General features: G+C 50.0%; 1 protein-coding gene across 1 annotated transcript; it reads right to left on the bottom strand.

The window, feature by feature from the left end:
- Positions 1 to 2,204: 2,204 nt before the first annotated feature.
- Positions 2,205 to 19,293, bottom strand: mrpl39 (mitochondrial ribosomal protein L39). Its single transcript, XM_033032403.1, has 10 exons — positions 19,038 to 19,293; positions 17,081 to 17,287; positions 15,166 to 15,305; positions 12,564 to 12,663; positions 10,885 to 10,952; positions 7,215 to 7,327; positions 6,474 to 6,539; positions 4,974 to 5,127; positions 3,744 to 3,791; positions 2,205 to 2,630 (listed from the first exon to the last, which is right to left on the bottom strand). The coding sequence occupies exons 1-10, from the start codon at positions 19,075 to 19,077 to the stop codon at positions 2,445 to 2,447; spliced, it is 1,122 nt and encodes a 373-aa protein (XP_032888294.1). The 5' UTR covers positions 19,078 to 19,293; the 3' UTR covers positions 2,205 to 2,444.
- Between the last annotated feature and the right edge of the window lie 4,887 nt (positions 19,294 to 24,180).

Genomic DNA, 24,180 nt, shown 5'->3' with positions numbered 1-24,180 from the left:
TTCTGGTAGTCAATTTCTGTGCTATTTAAATCCAGGGAAACTAGCAGCTTTACAAGTCTGTGTCCAATATATATATTATTTCTATCATTTGATAGCAAATTATTGTTGGTTCCAACACATTGGAAGGGCCGAATGGCCTACTCCTGCTCCTATTGTCTATTCCTTCAACCTTTATGGTATCATGGTATATGGACACATTTATCTGTTTTGTAGTAAATGCCTACTATTTTCTGTGTGCTTAAGCAAAGCAAGAATTTCATTGTCCTATACAGGGACACATGACAATAAACTCACTTGAACTTTATGGTAAAGCTGCTGCTACTGCAATGATGCACCAGAGGGCGCTTCACCACCTCCAAATGGATCCCACCACGAACCACATCTTCTCATCTCCACCCCTCTCCGCCTTTCCGCAGAGACCGTTCCCTCCGCAACTCCCTGGTCAACTCGGCCCTTCCCACCCAAACCATCCCCCATCCCCAGGTACCTTCCCCTGCAACCGCAGAGGATGCAACACCTGTCCCTCTACCTCCCCCTTCGACTCCATCCAAGGACCCCCGACAGTCTTTCCAGGTGAGGCAGAGGTTCACTTGCACCTCCTCCAACCTCATCTACTGTATCAGCTGTTCCAGGTGTGTGGACTCCTGTACGTCGGCGAGACCAAGCGCAGGCTCGGCGATCGTCTCGCTGAACACCTCCGTTCAGTCCGCCTTAACCTACCTGATCTCCCGGTTGCTCAGCACTTCAACTCCCCCCTCCCATTCCCACACTGACCTTTCTGTCCTGGGCCTCCTCCACTGTCAGAGTGAGGCCCAGGGCAAATTGGAGGAACAGCACCTCATATTTCACTTGGGCAGCTCACACCCCAGCGGTATGCACATTGACTTCTCTAACTTCAAGTAGCCCTTGCTTTCCCTCTCTCGCCATCCCTCCCCCACCCTAGTTCTCGGACTGGTTTCACTGCCCTCCTGATTAATTTTACTGTTTGTATGCCTCATTGTCACCTTCCCCTCAGCCAACAATGAACCGTCCTACATTTTCCTTGATCATCTTCTGCTCTGGTAAGTTGTTTTCACATGTTTAGTTCAGTTTAGTTTACAAAGATACAGCACAAAACCGGGCCCTTCTGCCCACCGAGTCCGTGTGGGCACCCGCACACTAGCACTATCCTGCACACACTAGGGACGATTTACATTGATACCAAGCCAATTAAGTCTTTGGAGTGCGGGAGGAAACCAGAGATCCCGGAGAAAACCCACGCTGTCACGGAGATAATAGCCATTCGGCCCTTCGAGCCAGCACCGCCATTCAATGAGATCATGGCTGATCATCCCCAATCAGTACCCCGTTCCTTCCTTCTCCCCATATCCCCTGACTCCGCTATTTTCAAGAACCCTATCTCGTTCTCTCTTGAAAGCATCCAGAGAACCCGCCTCCACTGCCCTCTGAGGCACAGAATTCCAGACTCACCAGTCTCTGTGAGAAAAAGTGCTTCCTTGTCTCCGTTCTAAATGGCTTACTCCTTATTCTTAAACTGCGGCCCCTGGTTCTGGACTCCCCCAACATCGGGAACATGCTTCCTGCCTCTAGCGTGTCCAAACCCTTAACAATCTTATATGTCTCAATAAGATCCCCTCTCATCCTTCTAAACTCGAGTGTACAAGCCCAGCTGCTCCATTCTCAGCATATGACAGTCCCACCATCCCGGGAATTAACCTTGTGAACCGACGCTGCACTCCCTCAATAGCAATAACGTACAAACTCTGTACAGACAAGTATCCCTAGTCAGGATCGAACCCGGGTCTCTGGCACGGCAAGCGCTGTGGGGCAGCAACTCTACCGCTGCGCCACCATGCCCGCCCTTCCATGCCTCTGGTTTCCCTCTCCCCTGACTCTCAGTCGGAAGAAGGGCCTCAACCCGAAACATCACCCAGAGATGCTCTCCTGTCCAGCCGTGTTGCTCCAGCTTTTTGTGTCCGCCTTCAAAGATAGAGCCTATTCCGCATGGCATTGCATTGTGGGTCATGATGGCCGCCATTGCTGCCCCGGGGGAATCCATCGCAAGGCATGCGCGGGAAGGGTGAAGGTGCCTCCTCGTATCTCCGGGTCGGCGAGAGACCGAGGGGGAACAAACCCCGCCAAGCGGGGGACAAGATGGAGACAGAGGAAACAGGCCCTTCGACCCGAAAATAGACACAGAAGCAGCCATTTTAAAGAGCAATTTAATGGAAAAGCTGGAAAGAGTTAACTTCTGACCAACGCCCAAAGGTACGACGAGATGGGCAGCTGCTGGTGGAACCTTGGGCATGGAAGGTGGGCACTAACCAGTCCTGGAGGTGATGCCCTTCGAGGTTCAGCGACCGCTTGCCCCTTCCCTCACACCCTCGTCGTTGCTTCATCTGTGGCCCACAGCGGCCAGGAGTGTCATCTCACCCACTGCCAGCTCAGCTCGTGTGAGCAGCCGATTCAACACTTTGTTGTTTCACTGCGCCCAGCATCGTCCGGGCATTCACAGAGTCGTTGGTTAAACCACGGCGGGTGTCCTCTCCTGCCGCGCCAGCCCCCTCTCCGCTCGCCTCACTCACAGTGGCCGGATATTCGGTTTCCCCGCCACTTGGTTCCACCGTAATCTGCAGGAACATAAGCGGAGAGTTTTGTTTTAATCTCGCGCAAGATAAGCAACGTAGAACGGTGGAGTAGGAAGGAACTGCAGATGCTGGTTCACACCGTAGATAAGACACAAAATGCTGGAGTAACTCAAGGCAAGGCAAGGCAACTTTATTTATATAGCACATTTCATACACGAGGCAGACTCAAAGTGCTTCACATAAAAACATGTCATACATAAATGAAATAAAATAGAAGAACTAAAAGAAAAGAAAAGCAAAATTAAAAATGCATTATAAAAAGTGCAAAAGTTAAAAGTGCAATGTCGTTAAGATTTAGCTGAAAGCTAAAGTAAACATAAAAGTTTTCAGTCTTATTTTAAAAGTGGTCAAAGTTGAGGCAAGTCTTAAATCTTCAGGAAGTTTATTCCAGCTATTTGTTGCATAGTAACTAAATCCTGCTTTCCCATGTTTTGTATTTACTCTGGGAATCACTAGCAGATTGGTTTCAGAAGAACTCAGCGGGATAGGCGGCGTCTCTGGAGAGAAGGAATGGGTGACGTTTAGGGTCGAGACCCTTCTTCAGACTGAGAGACCTATTCAACATTTTCCTTCTATCTTCGTCCGCATTGATCTGTCGCTTCCACACCTTACCCTCCCATATCTCTCGTTTCCCTCCGCCCTGACTCTCACCTTAAAGCTAAGACATTTCCACCCTGGGAAGAAATCGCATCTCCGTCGAGGAAAGAGACAAGAAAAGTTTCCCCACCCCCTCCATACAATACAAGATCAACAGTAAACTAAAACATGCATTTTACAACAAACTAAACACAAAAGAAGGAAGAGACGAAGACAGACCGTTGGCGAGGCAGCCATCGTGCAGCGCCCCCTGGAGGTTCGGGTTCCTGACTACAGGTGCTGTCTGTACGGAGTTTGCATGTTATCCCTGTGACCGCGTGGATTTGCACGCTGTATCTCTAAACTAAACTCTTAATCTAAACTGAACTATGCTAAGATCTCCCCTCAGCTTCCGCCGCTCCAAAGAAATAAATCCAAGTTTGAAGAACAAACCAAACCTGCCTCCCAAACACTCCCACAACATCGAGCGAACAGCGAGAGAGGATTTTTCCAACTCACCAGTTTTTGGGATCTCTGCCTTAATCTTCCCCACACGGAGTACAGAGTCTGTGGGATGGGATAGGAGAAGGGAAGGCCGTTACAGGGAGAAATAAAACAGACCAGCTCTTGTAGCACCAGTGGCCACTGCAATCCAAACACACACACACGCACACACTGAGATCAGAAGCATTAAAAAGAAGAAAGCTTGTACCCACAGTGCTGTGTACAGTTGTACAATGGCTCAAAGTCATCAAAAGTGCACATTATAAATAGCCACAACCAAACATCCTATAGTGGAGTAACATAGACCACTCCTGCTAAATGCAACGGGCTGACGGGGAGTACGCAACAGAGCGGAACGTAGGCCTTTTTTTCATCCATTTCCGTAACCAGACCCGACCCGACTCGCAGTGTAATCAACGTTGTGGGGGAACAGTTTGTGTTGATAAATTATGCTTCCGAAAATGAGATGATTTTTACCAAATAACTTTTATTTTGACGTCGATGTTTCCGTGACCAGCTTCTGCCTCCGCACTAGTGATCTTTGCTCCGCTCTTTGGTGCGGAGACGGAAGCCGGTTACGGAAATGCGGCCGAAAATTACCCATGCACCTGCCCATGACCGTACTACGTCTTTTTCGTCAAGTGATCCATCTTGCTCCGCTATAGGATCTTTGGCCACAACCAATTTACACAATGCACAAGGTGGTGCGGCTGATACAGTGGAAGAGGCCCGGATTCAATCCTGATCTCAGGTACTGCCTCGGCAAGGCCAGCAGCATAATCAAGGACTGGGAATACGACCGAAGAAAAGGTTGCATCCCCCAAAGGAAGAGACCAAAGCATGTTTCTCCCATCCCACCCACACACATACACAACTTAATAAAACAAAATGAACTTATACATGACAAGGAACAAAAAGAAAGAAAAAAAACAGACGGACTGCAGGTGGGCCGCAGCTGTTAAGCCAGCGCCGCCATCTTGTAGGGACACTAGGGACAATTTACATTTACCAAGCCAGTTAACCTACAAATCTGTACGTCTTTGGAGTGTGGGAGGAAACCAGAGATCCCGGAGAAAACCCATGCAGGTCACGGGGTGAAGTACAAACTCTGTACAGACAGCACCCATGGTCAGCATCGAACCCGGGTCTCTGGCGCTGTAATGCAGCAACTCTACCGCTGCGCCAACATGCCGCCCGTTACGCTCGGTTGGCCCTGGATATTGGTCCGCGTTCGTGCCACCTTACCTTCAGCTGAACGGGGAGCGAGAGCCCCTGGAATCTTCGCTCCAGGCCAGATGGCCCCGCGGTCAGAGGGTGGGCCGCGGTGATCTCGTACTGCGAGCACTCCCCCGTCCGGGAGATGTGGGGGCCCGGGCTGACATCGACAAACTCCCCGCACCTGTGGACACAGCCGCTGAGTGAGAAGCTACACGGGTCAAGTCCATCTTCCAACCAACCTCATTGTTGCCCTTGCATTTTTTTCTTGCAGACCGTTGGTCCTGATGAGACCACACCTGAAATATTGTGTGCAGTTTTGGTCTCCTAATTTGAGGAAGGACATTCTTGGTCTCCTAATTTGAGGAAGGACCTCCTCCTGCAGCTCGTTCCATACACCCATCACTTTGTGTATAAAAAAGTTGCCCCTCAGGTTCCTATTAAGTCTTTCTTTTCCCCTCACCTTAAATCTAATTGCCATTGAGGGAGTGCAGTGTAGGTTCGCCAGGTTAATTCCCGGGATGGCGGTACTGACATATGATAAAAGAATGGGTCAACCTGGCTTGTATTCACTGGAATCTAGAAGGATGAGAGGGTATCTTATAGAAACATATACAACTCTTAAGGGATTGGACAGGCTAGATGCAGGAAAAATGTTCCCGATGTTGGGGGGTGTCCAAAACTAGGGGTCACAGTTTAAGAATAGGGGGTAGGCCATTTACGACTGGGATGAGGAAAAACATTTTCACCCAGAGAGTTGTGAATCTGTGGAATTGTGGGAGCCAATTCACTAGGTCTGTACTCGCTGGGGTTTAGAAGGGTGAGGATGGACCTCATTGAAACGGACCTAATAGTGAAAGGCCAGGATAGAGTGGATGTGGAGAGGATGTTTCCACTGGTGGGAGAGTGGGAATCAGAGGTCAGAGCCTCAGAATTAAAGGACGATCCTTTAGGAAGGAGGAATTTCTTTAGTCGGAGGGTTGCAAATCTGTGGAATTCTTTGCCACAGAAGCTGTGGAGGCCAAGTCAGTGGACATTTTCACGGTATTCACTGTACCTCGAAACATGTGACAATAATAACCCCAAACCTATACCTGATAAACCTTAGGTACACAAAATTGCTGGGGAAACTCAGCGGGTGCAGCAGCATCTATGGAGCGAGGGAAATAAGTTGATAAACCTTTACCAGCGATCCCCACATACTAACACTATCCTACACACATTAGGGACAATTCCCTATTACACCAAGCCAATTAACCTTCAAACCTGCACGTCTTTGGAGTGTGGGAGGAAACTGAAGATCTCGGAGAGAACCCACGCAGGTCACGGGGAGAACGTACAAACTCCGTGCAGACAGCACCCGTAGTCGGGATCAAACTTGGGTCTCTGGCGCTGTGAGGCAGCAACTCTACCGCTGTTGCCAAAAACACTTCAGGCTGCGGGGCCTGTGATAAAGCTGAGGCTGGACATTTCTCCGTACCGACCCTCCCTAACACGGCTAAAGCCCTGGCTGGCGGACGGAGCTCTCACCTGTACAGCTGCACCAGGTTCCTGGGCCGCAGGGCAGCCTGCTCCTCGATGGTGGCCAGCTTGTGCCTGTGAGGAGACAGGTGAGGAGGTGGGTACGGGCGACGGAGTGGATACAGGTGAGGGGACGGGACACTGCGGGGGAGCAGGCGAGGGGGGCAGGAGGGAGAGGGAGTGCGAGCGACAGATAGGGGGGCGCGTGAGGGAGTTCGAACCTGGATCTATGGCGCTGTGAGGCAGCAAATCCACCGCTGCACCATACTGTCTGATCAGTAAGAAGAAGGGACTCGACCCGAAACGTCGCCCATTCCTTCTCTCCGGAGATGCTGCCTCACCCACTGAGTTACTCCAGCATTTTGTGTCTATCGCTGCACCATACCTCTCGATTAGTACGGGTGTCGGGGGAGAAGGCAGGAGAATGGGATTAGGAGGGGGAGATAGATCAGCCATGATTGAACGGCTGAGCAGACTTGATGGACTGAATGCCCTAATTCTGCTCTCTTCGCTTATGACCTAATGACCTTATGGCCACTGCACCTCCCCCATATTGGAAGAGTTGAATTATTACACGACCTCTGTTGGTCCGGCAATATGGATATTCCCGCACGGCTGCGGGAGGAAGGGTGCCGGAAAATCGGCGGCGGACCGGAAGGGGTGGGAGCGGATGAAGGGAGGGGAGTGGGACGGGCGAGGGGAAAGCAGAGGGGTGCCGGATAATCGGTGGGGGGGGTTCATTTCACTTACTTTCTCTCCTCAAAGATCTCGGCAGCCACACCAGGCCCCACCTCCAGCGACTCGAAGGGCAGGTCCCTGTGGATCAGTCTGTGGGCTTCTCGAGTCAGCGACTGCAGGTTCTCCTGACACACACATAACAACACAGGCACTGAGAACAGGGTCCACCTTCCGAATGTACACACAAAATGCTGGAGCAACTCAGCGGGTCAGGCAGCCATCTCTGGAGAGAAGGAGTGCGTGACGTTTCGGGTCACAAACCCCATTCTCCTGCCTTCTCCCCATAACCCCTGACACCCGCACTGATCAAGAATCGATCTCTGCCTTAAAAATATCCATTGACGGCCCCCATAGCTGTCTGTGGCAATTAATTCCACAGAATTACCTCCCTCCGACTAAAGAAATTCCTCCTCATCTGCTTTCTAAAGTTACGTCCTTTTATTCTGAGGCTGCGACCTCTGGTCCTAGACTCTCCCACTGGTGGAAACTAGCGGAAGTCTGACTCTATGAGGTGTTTGTACGTTCTCCCTATGACCGCGTGGATTTTCTCTGGGTTCATAGAAACAGAAAATATGTGCAGGAGTAGGCCATTCGGCCCTTCGAGCCTGCACCGCCATTCAATATGATCATGGCTGATCATCCAACTCAGTATCCTGTACCTGCCTTCTCTCCATACCCCCTGATCCCTTTAGCCACAAGGGCCACATCTAACTCCCTCTTAAATATAGCCAATGAACCGGCCTCAACTACCTTCTGTGGCAGAGAATTCCAGAGATTCACCACTCTCTGTGTGAAAAATGTTTTTCTCATCTCGGTCCTAAAGGATTTTCCCTTTATCCTTAAACTGTGACCCCTTGTCCTGGACTTCCCCAACATCGGGAACAATCTTCCTGCATCTAGCCTGTCCAACCCCTTAAGAATTTTGTAAGTTTCTATAAGTTCCTCCCGCTTCCCAAAGACGTGCAGGTCTGTAGGCGAATTGGCCCTCTGTTAATTTGCCCCTAGTGTGTAGGGAGTGGAAGCGAAAGTGGGATAAGATAGAACTAGTGTGAATGGGTGACCACTGGCAACTGCAGGGGAAAGAGGGGAGATGTCTACTTCACAGATACAGCGCGGAAACAGGCCCTTCAGCCCACCGAGCCCACACTGACCAGTGATCCCTGCACATTAACACTACCCGACACACACGAGGGACAATTTACACTTTTTACCAAGCCAATTCATCCACTTTGGAGTGTGGGGAGGAAACCGAAGTTCTCGGAGAAAACCCACGCGGGTCACGGGGAGAACGTACAAACTCCGTACAGACGGCACCCGTAGTCGGGATGGAACCCAGGTCTCTGGCGCTGTGAGGCAGCAACTCTACCGCTGCGCCACCGTGCCACCAAGGGATGTGAGAGACCTGGGGACGGGGAGGACGAGCGCACGGACGAGGGGGATCACGCGCAACGTCAATTCCTTTCCCTCTGCAGATGCTGCCTGACCCACTGGGTTCCTCCAGCACTTTGGCGGTTTTTTTTGTTCAGTGTTAGGAATGCCGGGGTGACTCGAACCTCCAGCCTCTCCTGGTTGTGCCTTCCAGCTCTTATTCATAAGTAATAGGAGCGGATTGAGGCCATTCGGCCCATCAGAGTCTACTCCACCATTCAATCACGGCTGATTTATCTCTCCCTCACAACCCCATTCTCCTGCCTTCTCCCCGTTACCCCTGACACCCGCACTAATTAAAGGTAGACAAAAATGCTGGAGAAACTCAGCGGGTGAGGCAGCATCTAAGGAGCAAAGGAACGGGCTACGTTTCGGGTCGATACCCTTCTTCAGACCTGCGCAAATGAAGATTATTCTGGCCATGAAGCTTCTCTCTCTCTCTGGGATCACTGGTCTCCCAGCGACAGTCCCACTTCACGTGGAAGGAGGGTGACACAGTGTGGTGAACACAGCGAACAGCAACTGGGGAAATTTGAGGATTGACATTCTTGCTATTGAGGGAGTGCAGCGTAGGTTTACAAGGTAAATTCCTGGGATGGCGGGACTGTCATATGCTGAGAGAATGGAGTGGCTGGGCTTGTACACTCTGGAGTTTAGAAGGATGAGATGGCGTCTCATTGAAACATAAGATTGTTAAGGGCTTGGACACACTAGAGGCAGGAAACATGTTCCCGATGTTGGGGGAGTCCAGAACCAAGGGGCCACACACAGCTTAAGAATAAGGAGTAAGCCATTTAGAACGGAGACGAGGAAACACTTTTTCTCCCTGAGAGTGGTGAGTCTGTGGAATTCTCTGCCTCACAGGGTGGTGGAGGCAGGTTCTCTGGATGCTTTCAAGAGAGCTCTCGATAGGGCTCTTAAAAATAGCAGAGTCAGGGGATATGGGGAGAAGGCAGGAACGGGGTACTGATTGGGGATGATCAGCCATGATCCCATTGAAAGGTGGTGCTGGCTCGAAGGGCCGAATGGCCTCCTCCTGCACCTGTTGTCTATTAAAATTCACCTCTCGCATTACCAGCCCTCCCGCTGGGAGGAGCTCAGCCTCTGTGGCAGCAAGGAAACTGTTGACGTGTTTGGATCGATACACTGCATCAGGACTGACTTAATTTGACGGGAGATTGAGTTACCCACCGATCAGGAAGCCGAGACTTGTCAAGGCATAAAAGGACACAAGGGCTTCCGGACTAACTCAGCAGCACTTAGCAAAGGGCCTCGCGGGTCAGAACCTCGATGCTGCGAGGTGCAGCCTGGCCATCTTTGCCTGGGTCTGTGGTGCCCGCGCACGGCTGGGGCCCGGGTCAGCGGCCGGAGAGGACCCGGCGGCGATAGTGGAGCGATCAGCGCGGCGGTCGACGAGGGAGAACAAAGGGGGGAACTGGCGCAAAGGTGGGGTGGGATTCATTGCTTGCAAAGAGCGCAAGCATAGAATTTCACTGTGACCTGTCACATGTGACAATAAAGTATTCAATTCTGAACGCACTATGGGAACTACACTCGCCCCCCCCCCCCCTGCAGGACCTACACACCAGGAGGTGCAGATCCAGAGCCAGCAACATTATGGGGGACCCCTACCACCCCAGCAACGGATTGTTCCAGCTGTTACGGTCAGGCAAACGTCTCCGCTGTCATGCCGTGAAAACAGAGAGGATGAGACCGAGTTTCTTCCCACAGGCCATCAGGACAGTAAACTCTGATCTCACCAGCGACTCATGTACTCTTGGTTCTGTTCTGTTCTGTTGTTTTGCACAAGCCCGCAGGCATTGCCACTTTCATTTCACTGTACATCGTGTATGTGACATGTGACAAATAAAGTTGACTTAACTTGACTTGAATTCCATTCAGGTCAGGCAGCATCTCGGGAGAACAAGGATATGGGTGACCTTTCGGGTCGGGACCTTTCTTCAGAGTCTGAAGAAGGGTCTTAACTCGAGACATCCCCAGAGTTGCTCCTTGAGCCGTCGATCGCTCATCGTACGTTAACCCGATCGTTCTCTAAAACCTCCTCTGGACCGCTCTCCAACGCCAGCATGTCCTTCCTCAGATATGGGGCCCCAAGACGGCTCACAGTGCTCCAAATGCGGTCGGAGGGGGGGGGGGGGGGGGGGGGGGGGGAACGAAAAGGAGCATGGGATTTCTGCGGGTGAGCCTCAGGAGCTCTGAGTAAGAGGGGTTGACATGAAGACAGCAGACTCACAGCCGAGGGAATCCATTCATCCAACCGACTGTCCAGTATCACGTCGTAACAGAATGCTCCAGCCATCACTGCAAGAGAGGGAGAGAGTCACACGGCGAGAAACTGGCCCTTCGGCCCAACTTGCTCATGCCGACCAACATGCCCCATCTACATTAATAGATGTAACCAGGTGACTCTTTGCGTGCTAGTCCCAGAATGGGCGACGTTTCAGGTCGAGACTGAAGAAGGGTCTCAACCCGAAACGTCGCCCATTCCTTTTCTCCATAGATGCTGCCTCACCCGCTGAGTTCCTCCGGCTTTTTGTGTCTACCTTCGATTTTAGCAGCATCTGCTGTTCTTTCTTACACATTTAAACCTATGTCCACTGGTTCTTGATTCCCCTACTCTGTGTAGAAGACTGTGTGCATGTACCCGATCTATTCTCCTCATGATTTTATACACCTCTACAACTTCACCCCTCATCCTCTTGTGCACCCGGGAATAGTGCCTCAGTCAGCGAAACCACTCCCTATAGTTCAAGCCCTCGAGTCCTGGCAACATCCTCGTTAATCTTCCCTGCACTCTTTCCATCTTAGAGTCACGGCATTGTGCAGCACAGAAACAGGCCGTTCAGCCCACTGAGCCCATGCCGGCCTTTCTCTCCCCTCCACACCGAGTCTGTCGGCCCACATTAGGATCACATCCTACCATGCCTCATCTGATTAAGTGTCTATCTAAATGCAGAAACAAGGGACTGCAGATGCTGGTTTACACAAAAGGGCACAAAGACCTAGGAGTGAGAAATGTTGATTCTACTATGGTGGATGTTTATGTTACTTGCTGTGTGTCGTGTTGTTTTTCACTTCGTACGGCTGTAAGGTAACTCAAATATCACTGTACCTTAATCCATGCATGTGACAATAAATGTGAACTTAAACTTGAGTAACTCAGCGGGTCAGGCAGCATCTCTGGATGACGTGGATAGGCGACATTTCGGCGCGGGACCCATAATCAGACTGATGTTTAATTTAGTTTCGTCTGGAGAAACAGCACGGAAACAGGCCCTTCGGCCCACCGAGTCCGTACTGACCAGCGATCACCTCGTACACTAGCACTATCCTACACACCGGGGACAGTTTACAATCTTTACCAAAGCCGATTAAGCTACAAACCTGTGCGTCTTTGGAGTGTGAGAGAGCACCTGGAGACTGCGCACACCGTCACAGTAACAACGTGCAAACTCCGTACACACAGCGCCCGTAGTCAGGATCGAATCTGGGTCTCTGGCCCTGTGAGGTGGCAACTCTAGCGCTGCGCCACCGTGCTGCACCAGCCTTTGGAACAGCTACTTTCTTACACCCAACCTGCACACTGGCAGAACTGCTGCCTCACAGTATCAAAGACCCGGGTTCAATTCTGACCTCGGGTGCCTGTCTGCGCTGAATTTGCACGTTCTCCCCATGACTCGCGCTGGCTTCCGCCATCCGGGTGCTCCGGTGTCCCTCCCCCCCCCCCCCCACATCCCAAGGACCTCCACGTTTGGCCCAAGCGCTCGTAGTCAGGATCGAACCCAGGGCTCTGACGCCGAGAGGCAGCGGCACTACCTGCTGCGCCGCACCGCCCTGAAGCAGTGGACACAATCCACTCAGAAACCGCGGCCGAGCCCCAACTTCCGCCCCAAAGAGAAAAGACAAGCAGACCTGGTACTTCGGGCGCTCGGACGAGTTCAACGGCGTACTCATCTTTAAAGGCCGTTTCTAGGACGTAGCCCATCATCATCGCACAGGATCGCCAATAAGCCTGGTTAAAATCAGTGCACAATGAGCAAGAGCTGCCACCCCCACCTCACACGTGGATGTAGACATGTGGAGGATGCCACTGCGCAAATGCTGGTTTAAAACAAAGATTTAAAGAACACAAAATGCTGGAGTAACTCAGCGGGACAGGCAGCATCTTGGGAGAGAAGGAATGGGTGACGTTTCAGGTCCAGGCCCTTCTTCAGACTGGTCAGGGATAAGGGAAACGAGAGATACAGGCGGTGATGTGGAGAGACAACGAACAACGAATGAAAGATGTGCAAAAAAGTACCGATGATAAAGGGAACAGGCCACTGTTTACCGTTTGTTGGGTGAAAACGAGAAGCTGGTGTGACTTGGGTGGGAGAGGGATGGAGAGAGAGGTGAATGCCGGAGTTACTTGAAGTTGGATAAGTCAATATTCATACCACTGGGAGGCAGCATCTCAAGGGAAAAGGAATAGATGGCGTTTCAAGTCGAGATCCTTCATCAAGGGTTGCGACCGGAAATGTCACTTGGGCAGTTTACACCCCAGTGGTATGGACATTCAGATAGTCCTTGCTTTCTCTCTCCCTCCCCTTCCCCTTCCCAGTTCTCCCACCAGTCTTACTGTCCCCGCCTACATTCTATCTTTGTCCCGGCCCCTCCCCTGACATCAGCCTGAAGCAAAGATAGGAGCAACAAGAGGAGCAGTATCTTCTGGTCTGAAGAAGGGTCTCGACCTGAAATGGTGGAGGCAGGTTCTCTGGATACTTTCAAGAGAGAGCTAGATAGGGCTCTTAAAAATAGCGGAGACAGGGGATATGGGGAGAAGGCAGGAACGGGGTACTGATTGGGGATGATCAGCCATGATCACATTGAATGGCGGTGCTGGCTCAAAGGGCCGAATGGCCTACTCCTGCACCTATTGTCACTTGTCTATTGAAATGGCACCCATTTCTTCTATCCAGAGATGCTGCCTGAGCCGCTGAGTTACTCCAGCAGCTTGTGACTACCATGGGCATGATGGAGTGGGGGAGGAGGCAGGATCTCATTTCATGCCATTCACTTCCACCCCACAAAGAGTTGAGGCCAGGAGAGAGGGATGATCTGGACGGTAGGCCTCAGGCCTTTATGGCCAGCTGCAGCTGGAACTGCGAAAACGCCGCCAAAGCTTGCCGACTCTTGCACATTGCTTCAGCGGTGCTGTCTTAATCAGGGATTATACTTACACATGGCAATAGTTACTGATCAGTAAGCTGAAACATAACGTCTCTGTTCCTTGGTACACTCGATAATAAAGAACCATTGAACCACGGGTGTCTGAGCTTATGGAGTGAAAGCAGGAGAATGGGGTTGAAATAGAAAGCTGGATCAACCATGATTGAATGGCGGAGTAGACTTGATGGGCCGAACGGCCTTATTCTGCTCCTGGCCAATGAAATTCCTCGTATGTTGTAAAACATACTTGGCAAATAAAGTGTGCTTCTGATTCTGAACTGATAGACTTATGAACCACTGGAAATTTTAGTTTAGTTCAGAGATACATCGCGGAAGCAGGCCCTTCGGCCCACCAAGTCCGCGCCGACCAATGATCCCCGTACACGAGCACTATCCTACACGACACTGGGGGACAATTTACAATTTTATCAAAGCCAATTAGCCTACAAACCCGTACGCTTTGGAGTGTGGGAGGAAAGCGGAGAAAACGCACGCAGGTCACGAGGAGAACGTACAAACTCCAATCAGACAAAGCGCCCATAGATGGATACAAAATGCTGGAGTAACTCAGTGGGACAGGCAGCATCTCTGGAGAGAAGGAATGGGTGACGATTCGGGTCGAGACCCTACTTCAGACTGAGAGTCAGGGTGGAAGGAGACACAGAGGTAAGGAAGTGTAAGGTGTGAAAACAAGACATCAAAGGGGATGTAGTTCAAGGAAAATTTTGTTCGCTGGGAAAAGGTGACAAAGAAGCAAACAAAAATAAAATGTACTCAGCGGGACAGTCAGACTGGTCAGAGAGCTAGGATGGGGGGGGGGATGGAGAGAGAGTAAAAGCAAGGGTTACGAAGTTAGAGAAGTCAATATTCATACCGCTGGGGTGTAAGCTGCCCAAGCAAAATATAAGGTGTTGTTTGGAGCAACCGTAGTCAGAATTGAACCTGGATCTCTGGCACTATAAGGCAGGAACTCTACCGCTGTGCCACCATGCAGCCCTGCTTTTCTTTTCCCCCTACCTATCCCCACCCTGCCCATTGTGATACAGAACGTCGCTCGCCCTCAGCTCCCCCGTGGACCAGCAAGCGGGTCCTTACCTGGTTAGACACAAAATGCTGGAGTAACTCAGCGGGACAGGCAGCATTTCTGGAGAGAGGGAATGGGTGACGTTGCGGGCCGAGACCCTTCTTTAGACTGATGTCAGGGGAGGGGGTGGGACAGAGATAGAATGTAGGCGGAGGCATGCAGGGAGAACTTGGAAGGGGAAGGGGATGGAGAGAGAAAGCAAGGGCTATCTGGAGTTCTTACCTGGTTAACGGCCTCTGGGTTCTCGTCTGTGAAGGTGAGGAACTGGATTTCGCAGGACTTGTCCAGGGGTTTATACATGTCCCAGACTTCGCCATCCACAAGGGCCAGAATGGACCGTCGCACGCACCAGTCGCTGATATCTGCAGAAGAGGACAAAAGATACTGGAGTGGCCATTTGGCCTGTTTTACGTCATTGATGATGGCATGTGCCTTTAAATTTTAGACTGCCCGTTATATTGTGGGTGGGATTTATGACGTGTTTTTGGGCGTGTTTGGAGTTTAGATGCTTGCGCAGAAGTTTAGTTTTTAGATTGGTTTGGAGAGGCGATGGGAAGGATAACCCTTCGACCATGCGGGGTCCATGCGAGGTCTAAAGGAAATCATTCCAGTGTTACGGAGATACGAGGAGTTTTCTAATGTCTAAAGTAATAAGCTGGAGTTCGATGACGATTGTAGTAATGAGTCGTAAGAAATTTGGATGTATCTTACTGTTTTCTATCAGCAATAAAGCATTTATTCATCAAAAGACTATGTTTTTAAGCCCTATTTGTTCTGAAGGTCTCTGTGAGTGAGCTCGCATGCTTTTCAAAGACACTCCCTTCAACCACTCTCATCCATTTAGCGGCTAGGGTGCTAATTACCTGAAAGATATGAAAGTCTGCCGCTACAGACACGAGGCAGCTTTGGAGCACGGAGATACACACAAAACGCTGGAGTAGCTCAGCGCATCAGGCAGCATCTCTGGAGAGAAGGAATGGATGACGTTTTGGATCGAGTCAGGGTCAGTCTGAAGAAGGGTCCCGACCCGAAACGTCACCCATTCCTTCTAGGCTGTGGGCCGAGGTGCTTTATCATTTAAGTTTGTGACCCAAATCATGTAACTACCTGAATTTTTTTAACATATTGTGTAAAAATATTATAGAAATCATACCTGAAACTCGTCAAAACCAAAACCTGCACATACTTTTACCATCTCATTTTCTAATTAGCTTACTTAATTAATTAATGTGCAACTTTTGGCACTGACGAGTTATGACTTCCTTTTCAACTATATTTTATCTAAACCGATGCAAAATGTCAAGTTTACAGGCAGCATCTTTGGAGAGAATAGGCTGTGGGCCGATCATCGAAAATGTGTCTAGAATTTAACCTTTGTGACGCATGTCTGGGAACTACTTGAAATTTTGCATCGATTTAGATAAAATATAATTGAGAAGGAAGTCATAACTCGTCTATCAATGACAATTAAATTTAAGGTGAGAGGGAAAAGATTTAATAGGAACTTGAGGGGCAAATTTTTTATACAAAGGGTGGTGGGTGCATGGAACGAGCTGCAGGGGGAGGTAGTTAAGACAGGTAGTATCACAACATTTAAGAAACAAGGCAGTAACTCTACGGCTGAGCCACTGACTGTAGTCATTGAAGGTAGACACAAAATGCTGGAGTAACTCAGCGAGTGAGGCAGCATCTCTGGAGAGAAAGAATGGCTGACGTTTCGGGTCGAGACCTTTCTTCAGACTGATGTCATGGGAGAGGGCAGGACAAAGATAGCAGGTAGGCGGAAACAGTAAGACTAGTGGGAGAACTGGGAAGGGCAAGGGGATGGAGAGGGAAAGCAAGGGCTATCTGAAGTTGGAGAAGTCAATGTTCATACGGCTGGGGTGTTAACTACCCAAGCGAAATATGAGGTGCTGTTCCTCCAATTTGCGCTGGGCTTCACTCTGACAATGGAGGAGGATCAGGATAAAAAGGTCAGATTGGGAATGGGAGGGGGAGTTGAAGTGCTGAGCCACCGGGAGATCAGGTAGGTTAAGACGGACTGAGCGGAGGTGTTCAGTGAAACGATCGCCGAGCCTGCGCTTGGTCTCGCCGATGTAGAGAAGTTGACACACTGTAGTCACTGAAGTCTACTCACGCATGGCACAGTTGTAGGGGGTGGACAGGCCCTTGTTCATGATGAACACTGCTCCCGGCTCGGGCTTCCCCACATGTTTCACTTCGATCTTCTCGATGCGCGGCGCCAGGCCCTGCTGCCGGGCCTTCTCCTCATCGAACAGCTTGCTGCGCCTCTGATGCAGCTGCGTGCTGGCCACGCGTGGGGCTGCCGACGTGGACACAAAGCCTGCAGGGAACCCATCAAAAAGCCCGTTACTGTCATGGTCACACAGCGTGGAAGCAGGCCCTTCGGCCCAACTTGCCCACACTGACCAACATGCCCTATCTACATTAGTCCCGCCTGCCTGTGTTTAGCCCTCTAAACCTGTCCTATCCATGTACCTCTCCAAATGTTTCTTACACGTTGCGATAGTACCTGAATAGGCAGATTACTATCTAAATGGTGTCAAGTTGGGAAAAGGGGAAGTACCACGGGATCTTGTTCATCAGTCTATGAAAGTAAGCATGCAGGTACAGCAGGCAGTCAAGAAAGCGAGTGGCATGTTGGCCTTTATAACAAGAGGAGTCGAATATAGGAGCAAAGAGGTCCTTCTGCAGTTGTACAGAGCCCTAGTGAGACCACACCTGGAGTATTGTGTGCAGTTTTGGTCCCCTAATTTGAGGAAGGACATTCTTGCTATTGAGGGAGTGCAGCGTAGGTTTACAAGGTTAATTCCCGAGATGGCGGGACTGTCACATGCTGAGAGAATAGAGCGGCTGGGCTTGTACACTCTGGAGTTTAGAAGGATGAGAGGAGATCTCATTGAAACGTATAAAATTGTTAAGGGTTTGGACACGCTAGAAACAGGAAACATGTTCCCGATGTTGGGGGAGTCCAGAACCAGGGGCCAGTTTAAGAATAATGAGTTAGCCATTTAGAACGGAGACGAGGAAACACTTTTTCTCACATAGTTGTGTGGAATTCTCTGCCTCAGAGGGTGGGGGAGGCAGGTTGTCTGGATGCTTTCAAGAGAGAGCTAGATAGGGCTCTTCAAAATAGCGGAGTCAGGAGATATGGGGAGAAGGCAGGAATGGGGTACTGATTGGGGATGATCAGCCATGATTACATTAAATGGCGGTGCTGGCTCGAAGGGCCGAATGGCCTACTCCACCCACCACCCTAGGATTGAAAAGGTTATCCCACAGGATCCTATTAAATTTTCCCCTCACTTTAAGCCAATGTCCTCTGGTTCTTGATTCACCTACTCTGCGCAAGAGACTCTGTGCGTCTACCTGATCTGATCCCCTTATGATTTTATATACCTCTACGAAATCACCCCTCATCTTCCTGCACTCCAAGGAATAAAGTCCAAGCCTGCTCAACCTCTCCCTGTAGCTCAGCCCTCAAGTCCTGGCAACATCCTCATAAATCTCCTCCTCACCCTTTCCAGTTCAACAGCACCTGTCCTACGGTAGACAAAAATGCTGGAGAAACATCTATGGAGCGAAGGAAATAGGCACCATTTCAGGTCGAAACCCTTCTTCAGACCCGAAACGTTGCCCATTTCCTTCGCTCCATAGATGCTCTGCCACAGAAGGTAGTTGAGGTCAGTTTATTGGCTATATTTAAGAGGGAGTTAGATGTGGCCCTTGTGGCTAAAGGGATCAGGGGGTATGGAGAGAAGGCAGGTACAGGATACTGAGTTGGATGATCAGCCATCCTGCACCTATTGTCTATGTTTATGTTTCTATGCTGCTTCACCCGCTGAGTTTCTCCAGCATTTTTGTCCACCTACTCTCTATAATCACCGTCTATAATCTCTCGCTTCCCCTTCCCACTGACTCTCAGTCTGAAGAAGGGTCTCGGCCACAAAAACGTCGCCCATTCCCATTGTCCCCCAGAGACGCTGCCCGTCCCACTGAGTAACTCCAGCTATTCTTGGTGTCTGTCTTCGGTGGGAACGTTTGTCCGGCGGAACGTTAGTCGGGATACTCACGGCCACATCGAGCCCAGAGCGGGGGGACGCGGGCGGCCATGGGGGAGGGGAGAGCGGGGGGGACCGGGCGGCCGCTCTGTCGGGGGTCAGGTCGGGTCAGGCCGGGCCGGGCCGGGAGAGCGTCGACTTCAGCCGCTGAACGACTGCAACGCTTGTTTTCCTCCCCGCTGTCGAGAGACGCCGCTACCGGTAACTCCGCCTCGCCGCCTGCAGTGTGTTCTGCGTCAGTCAGTCAGAGCGGCCGGGGCGGTTTGCGCACAACGTCACTCGGAGCGGGGCGGTTTGCGCAGTACGTCACTCGGAGCGGGGCGGTTTGCGCACTACGTCACTCGGAGCGGGGCGGTTTGCGCACTACGTCACTCGGAGCGGGGCGGTTTGCGCACTTACGTCACTCGGAGCGGGGCGGTTTGCGCACTTACGTCACTCGGAGCGGGGCGGTTTGCGCACTTACGTCACTCGGAGCGGGGCGGTTTGCGCACTTACGTCACTCGGGGCGGTTTGCGCACCACTTACGTCACTCACAGCGGGCGGTTTGCGCACTTACGTCACTCGGAGCGGGGCGGTTTGCGCACTTACGTCACATCTTGAGGTGTGTGTGTGCGTACCATACGTCTCGTCCACGGCGACACCTTGTGGAGAGGAATGAACACACACTTGTGTACAAAGATTATAGAAGGCTCTTGCTCCAGTATCTTTGCTTCTGTATATACAACTAGTACAGTACACACACATATAGAACAACTTGTACTATTAGTGTTTAAGAAGGAACTGCAGATGCTGGAAAATCGAAGGTACACAAAAAAGCTGGAGAAACTCAGAGGGTGCAGCAGCATCTATGGAGCGAAGGAAATAGGCAACGTTTCGGGCCGAAACCCTTCTTCAGACTTGTACTATTACATGGGCTGAAGGGAGAGATTTCCAGAGGGCTAGTATGGACATTGTGGGCTGAATGGATTCTTGGGGTGGCAGCTCAGCCACTCAAGCCTGATGTGGTGGCAGTTCACTCACTCACGGCTGGTGGGCTGGCAGTTGACTCACAACTATTCCTTGAAATTCCATTTCAAGCAGTGTGCAAGGCCACCAAATTCAAGTGCAGTTTCATACCATTTCAAGCAGATAAGCCGCGCCCACACTTCTGGGTTTTATAGTCCCTTCCCCCCCACCAGCAGGGGCGTGGCCTTCATGGCATGATTGACAGGAGAGAGAATCTCAACATTGTTTAAGCACTAATAACTCTTTTATTTTTCATCGATGGGAAAAATTATCAGCACCTGATGAGCGGAGGGAGATTCTGAGTAAGATGGGCAAAAATCACAGCCGTACGTGGTAGCGTTTTTTCTAAAATCAATATAAAGCGCAAACAGGAAGTGGTCAAGATTAGACTTTTAATTATATACAAGGCAAGGCAACTTTAATTAGGCAAGGCAACTTTAATTTGGTAAGGCAACTTTAATTAGGCAACACAGCTTTAGCATTTCCAAACCAAAGGCAACACAGCTTTAGTATTTCCAAACCAAAGGCAACACAGCTTTAGCATTTCCAAACTATATTTTCAAACCACATTAAGGGCACTGACAGGTCAGTAAAAACACTCACAGTTTAGTAGACATGTGTTCAGTGTTATTCACAGCTCAGACTGAGAGACGTGACCCTCTCGCTCCCCCATCTTGCAGCGACTGACTGAGGCACTCAACACTTCCGGGTTTCATAGTCCCTCCGGAAGGGGCGTGGCCTTTAGGAGAGAGAATCTCAACATTTTTAAACACTAATAACTTATTTTTCATTGATGGGAAAAATCCTCTTGCCCTGCGCAGCGGGGAGGGACTCTGAGTAAGATGGCCAAAAATCACAGCCGTAAGTGGCAGCGTTTTTTCTAAATCAATATAGAGAACAGGAAGTGGTCAAGATCAGACTAAATGGCTTACTCCTTATTCTTAAACTGTGGCCCCTGGTTCTGGACTCCCCCAACATCGGGAACATGTTTCCTGCCTCTAGCGTGTCCAAACCCGTAACAATCATATGTTTCAATGAGATGCCCTCTCATCCTTCTAAACTCCAGAGTGTACAAGCCCAGCTGCTCCATTCTCTCAGCATATGACAGTCCCGCCATCCCGGGAGTTAACCTTGTAAACCTACGCTGCACTCCCTCAATAGCAAGAATGTCCTTCCTCAAATTAGGGGACCAAAACTGCACACAATACTCCAGGTGTGGTCTGACTAGGGCTCTGTACAACTTCAGAAGGACCTCTTTGCTCCTATATTCGATTCCCCTTGTTATAAAGGCCAACATGCCATTCGCATGCTGTACCTGCATGCTTATTTTCATAGACTGATGAAAAAGGACCCCCAGATCCCATTGTACTTCCCCTTTTCCCAACGATGCCATTTAGATAGTAATCTGCCTTCCTGTTTTTGTTACCAAAGTGGATAACCTCACATTTATCCGCATTAAACTTAATCTGCCATGCATCTGCCCACTCCCCCAACCTGTCCAAGTCACCCTGCATTCTCATAGCATCCTCCTTACAGGGGCAGGGGAGTCAGTCTACCCCACGACAGAAAGGGGAGGAGATGTGCAGTATGATAGCCACAGGAAGATGTATCTCCTGTGAAGTTCGGAGTTACATTTCACTATCACTCCTCCCAGCAGCTTGACACCTCCATAGTTGTTATCCCTTTTATCCTGTATCTGTACACTGTGGGCGACGATTATAATCACAGGTAGACATAAAATGCTAGAGAAACTCAGTGGGTGAGGCAGCATCTATGGAGAGAAGAAATTGGTGACGTTTCGGGTCGATACTCGAATAAGAATAAGGGGTAAGTCATTTAGAACGGTGATGAGGAAACACTGTTTCACACCGAGAGTTGTGAGTCTGTGGAATTATCTGCCTCACAGGGCGGTGGAGGCCAGTTCTCTGGATACTTTCAAGAGAGAGCTAGATAGGGCTCTTGAAGATAGCGGAGTCAGGGGATATGGGGATAAGGCAGGAACTGATTGGGGATGATCAGTCATGATCACATTGAATGGCGGTGCTGGCTTGAAGGGCCGAATGGCCTACTCCTGCACCTATTGTCTATTGTCTATTGAAGGCGATGCAGATGGTGGTGCTGCAGTCTGACTCCTCTTATTCCCCGGTAACCCTCTATTTTATTCCCCCTTTTTTTTACAATTACCTGTACTTTCATTCAGAAAACAAAAACACACACCCAGAGTATTAACACAATCAAAGGCTGCCTATATTGGCAGTTTGCAACCAAACAGTCATCAGGTTAATATATCGCCAACTTTATCAATAACACAGTAGAAGGCAGCATAACCACAATAATAATATAATTAATAATAATAATATATTTTATTGTCATTGCACCGAGGTACAATGAGATTTGGTACGCAGCTTCCATTCGATGTAATAAGTTAATTAACTAAACATTTAGACACCCAGGGAAACAAGATTTTTGAATAACAGTAAAACAGTATAAAGTGCTTTCTGTCTGGTCTGTGCTGGATCGATGTACGACGTGACCATCCGAGGGAGACAGTTCGGGGGGGGGGGGGGGGGGGGGGCACTTCCCTTCCCTCCAATCCAGTGTCTGTCCCACCAGCTACAAAGAATTTGTGCTTCATCTGTCTCTTTTAAAATAAGTGTCAAGGACTGACGACATTCTGACTGCAATCCAGCCGCACGTTTCTCCATTGTTCTGTTCTCAGACAGTGTGTCATGGTTCACTGGGCAGGGAGGGGGATGGGAGAGGCTGATATTTTCCAATCGGGGGGGGAAACGCAGAGGGAGTTACACGATGTGTGTGGGAAGGAACTGCAGATGCTGGTTTACACCGAAGATGGACATCAAATGCTGGAGTAACTCAGCGGGACAGGCAGCATCTCTGGAGAGAAAGGATGGGTGACGTTTCGGGTCTCCAGATTTGAGGGAGGACATTCTTGCTATTGAGGGAGTGCAGCGTAGGTTCACGAGGTTTATTCCCGGGATGGCGGGACTGTCATATGTTGATGGAGTGGAGCGGTTGGGCTTGTATACACTGGAGTTTAGAAGGATGAGAGGAGAGCAACAGAGGATGTACTTCCTGCGGCAGCTGAGGAAGCACAATCTGCCACAGGCAATGATGGTCCACTTCTACACGGCCATCGTAGAGTCTGTCCTCACCTTCTCCATCATGGTCTGGTTTGGCTCAACCACCAAGCACGACATCCGGAGGCTGCAGCGAATCGTCCGATCAGCTGAGAAAGTTGTTGGCTGCAACCTTCCCTCCATTGACGAACAAGGGCCAGGAAGTGAGCGAGTAAGACCATCTCTGACCCCTCTCACCCTGGCCACAAACTCTTCGAATCACTTCCCTCTGGAAGGCGACTCCGGACTGTCAAAGCTGCCACAGCCAGACATAAAAACAGCTTTTTTCCACATTTGGTAGCTCTACTCAATAACCAAATATCTGTAGCCTCCTTTTATTTAATTCACATGTTTAATCAATAATGTATTATTATTAATGTTTTATGTATCATTCCTAACTGTCACTGTATGTCATGTTGTTACTTGTGGGCGGAGCACCAAGGCAAATTCCTTGTATGTGAATACTTGGCCAATAAACTTATTCATTCATTCATTCATTCATGTTATTGAAACATAAGATTATTAATGGTTTGGACACACTAGAGGCAGGAAATATGTTCCCGATGTTTGGGGAGTCCAGAACCAGGGGCCACTGTTTAAGAATAAGGGTTCAGAGATGGCCTTAGTAAGACCATCTCTGACCCATTAAGGGGTAGGTCATTTAGAATGGAGATGAGGAAAAACTTTTTTCACACAGAGAGGTTGTGAATCTGTGGAATTCTCTGCCTCAGAAGACAGTGGAGGCCAATTCTCTGGATGCTTTCAAGAGAGAGTTAGATAGAGCTCTTAAAGATAGCGGAGTCGGGATATGGGGAGAAGGCAGGAACGGGGAACTGATTGTGGATGATCAGCCATGATCACAGTGAATGGCGGTGCAGGCTCGAAGGGCCGAATGGCCTACTCCTGAACCTTATTGTCTATTGTCGAGAGAGACAGTCTGAAGAAGGGTCTCGAGCTGAAACGTCACCCATTTCATCTCTCCAGAAATGCTGCCTGTCCCCGCTGAGTTCCTC

Source organism: Amblyraja radiata, chromosome 14 (genome assembly GCF_010909765.2).
Source record: "Amblyraja radiata isolate CabotCenter1 chromosome 14, sAmbRad1.1.pri, whole genome shotgun sequence".
Classification (NCBI taxonomy): Eukaryota; Metazoa; Chordata; class Chondrichthyes; order Rajiformes; family Rajidae; genus Amblyraja; species Amblyraja radiata.
The sequence above is the reverse complement of the archived record's forward strand: the minus strand, read 5'-3'. Positions and strand labels throughout refer to the sequence as shown.

Coding starts and splice junctions, on each gene's coding strand:
- mrpl39 (XM_033032403.1), bottom strand. CDS start 19,077: ATGGCCGCCCGCGTCCCCCCGCTCTGGGCTCGATGTGGCC. Junction 6,540..7,214: donor GAGATCTTTGAGGAGAGAAA/GTAAGTGAAATG, acceptor GTCTCCTCACAG/GCACAAGCTGGCCACCATCG. Junction 2,631..3,743: donor GGCAGAGATCCCAAAAACTG/GTGAGTTGGAAA, acceptor ATGTTCCTGCAG/ATTACGGTGGAACCAAGTGG.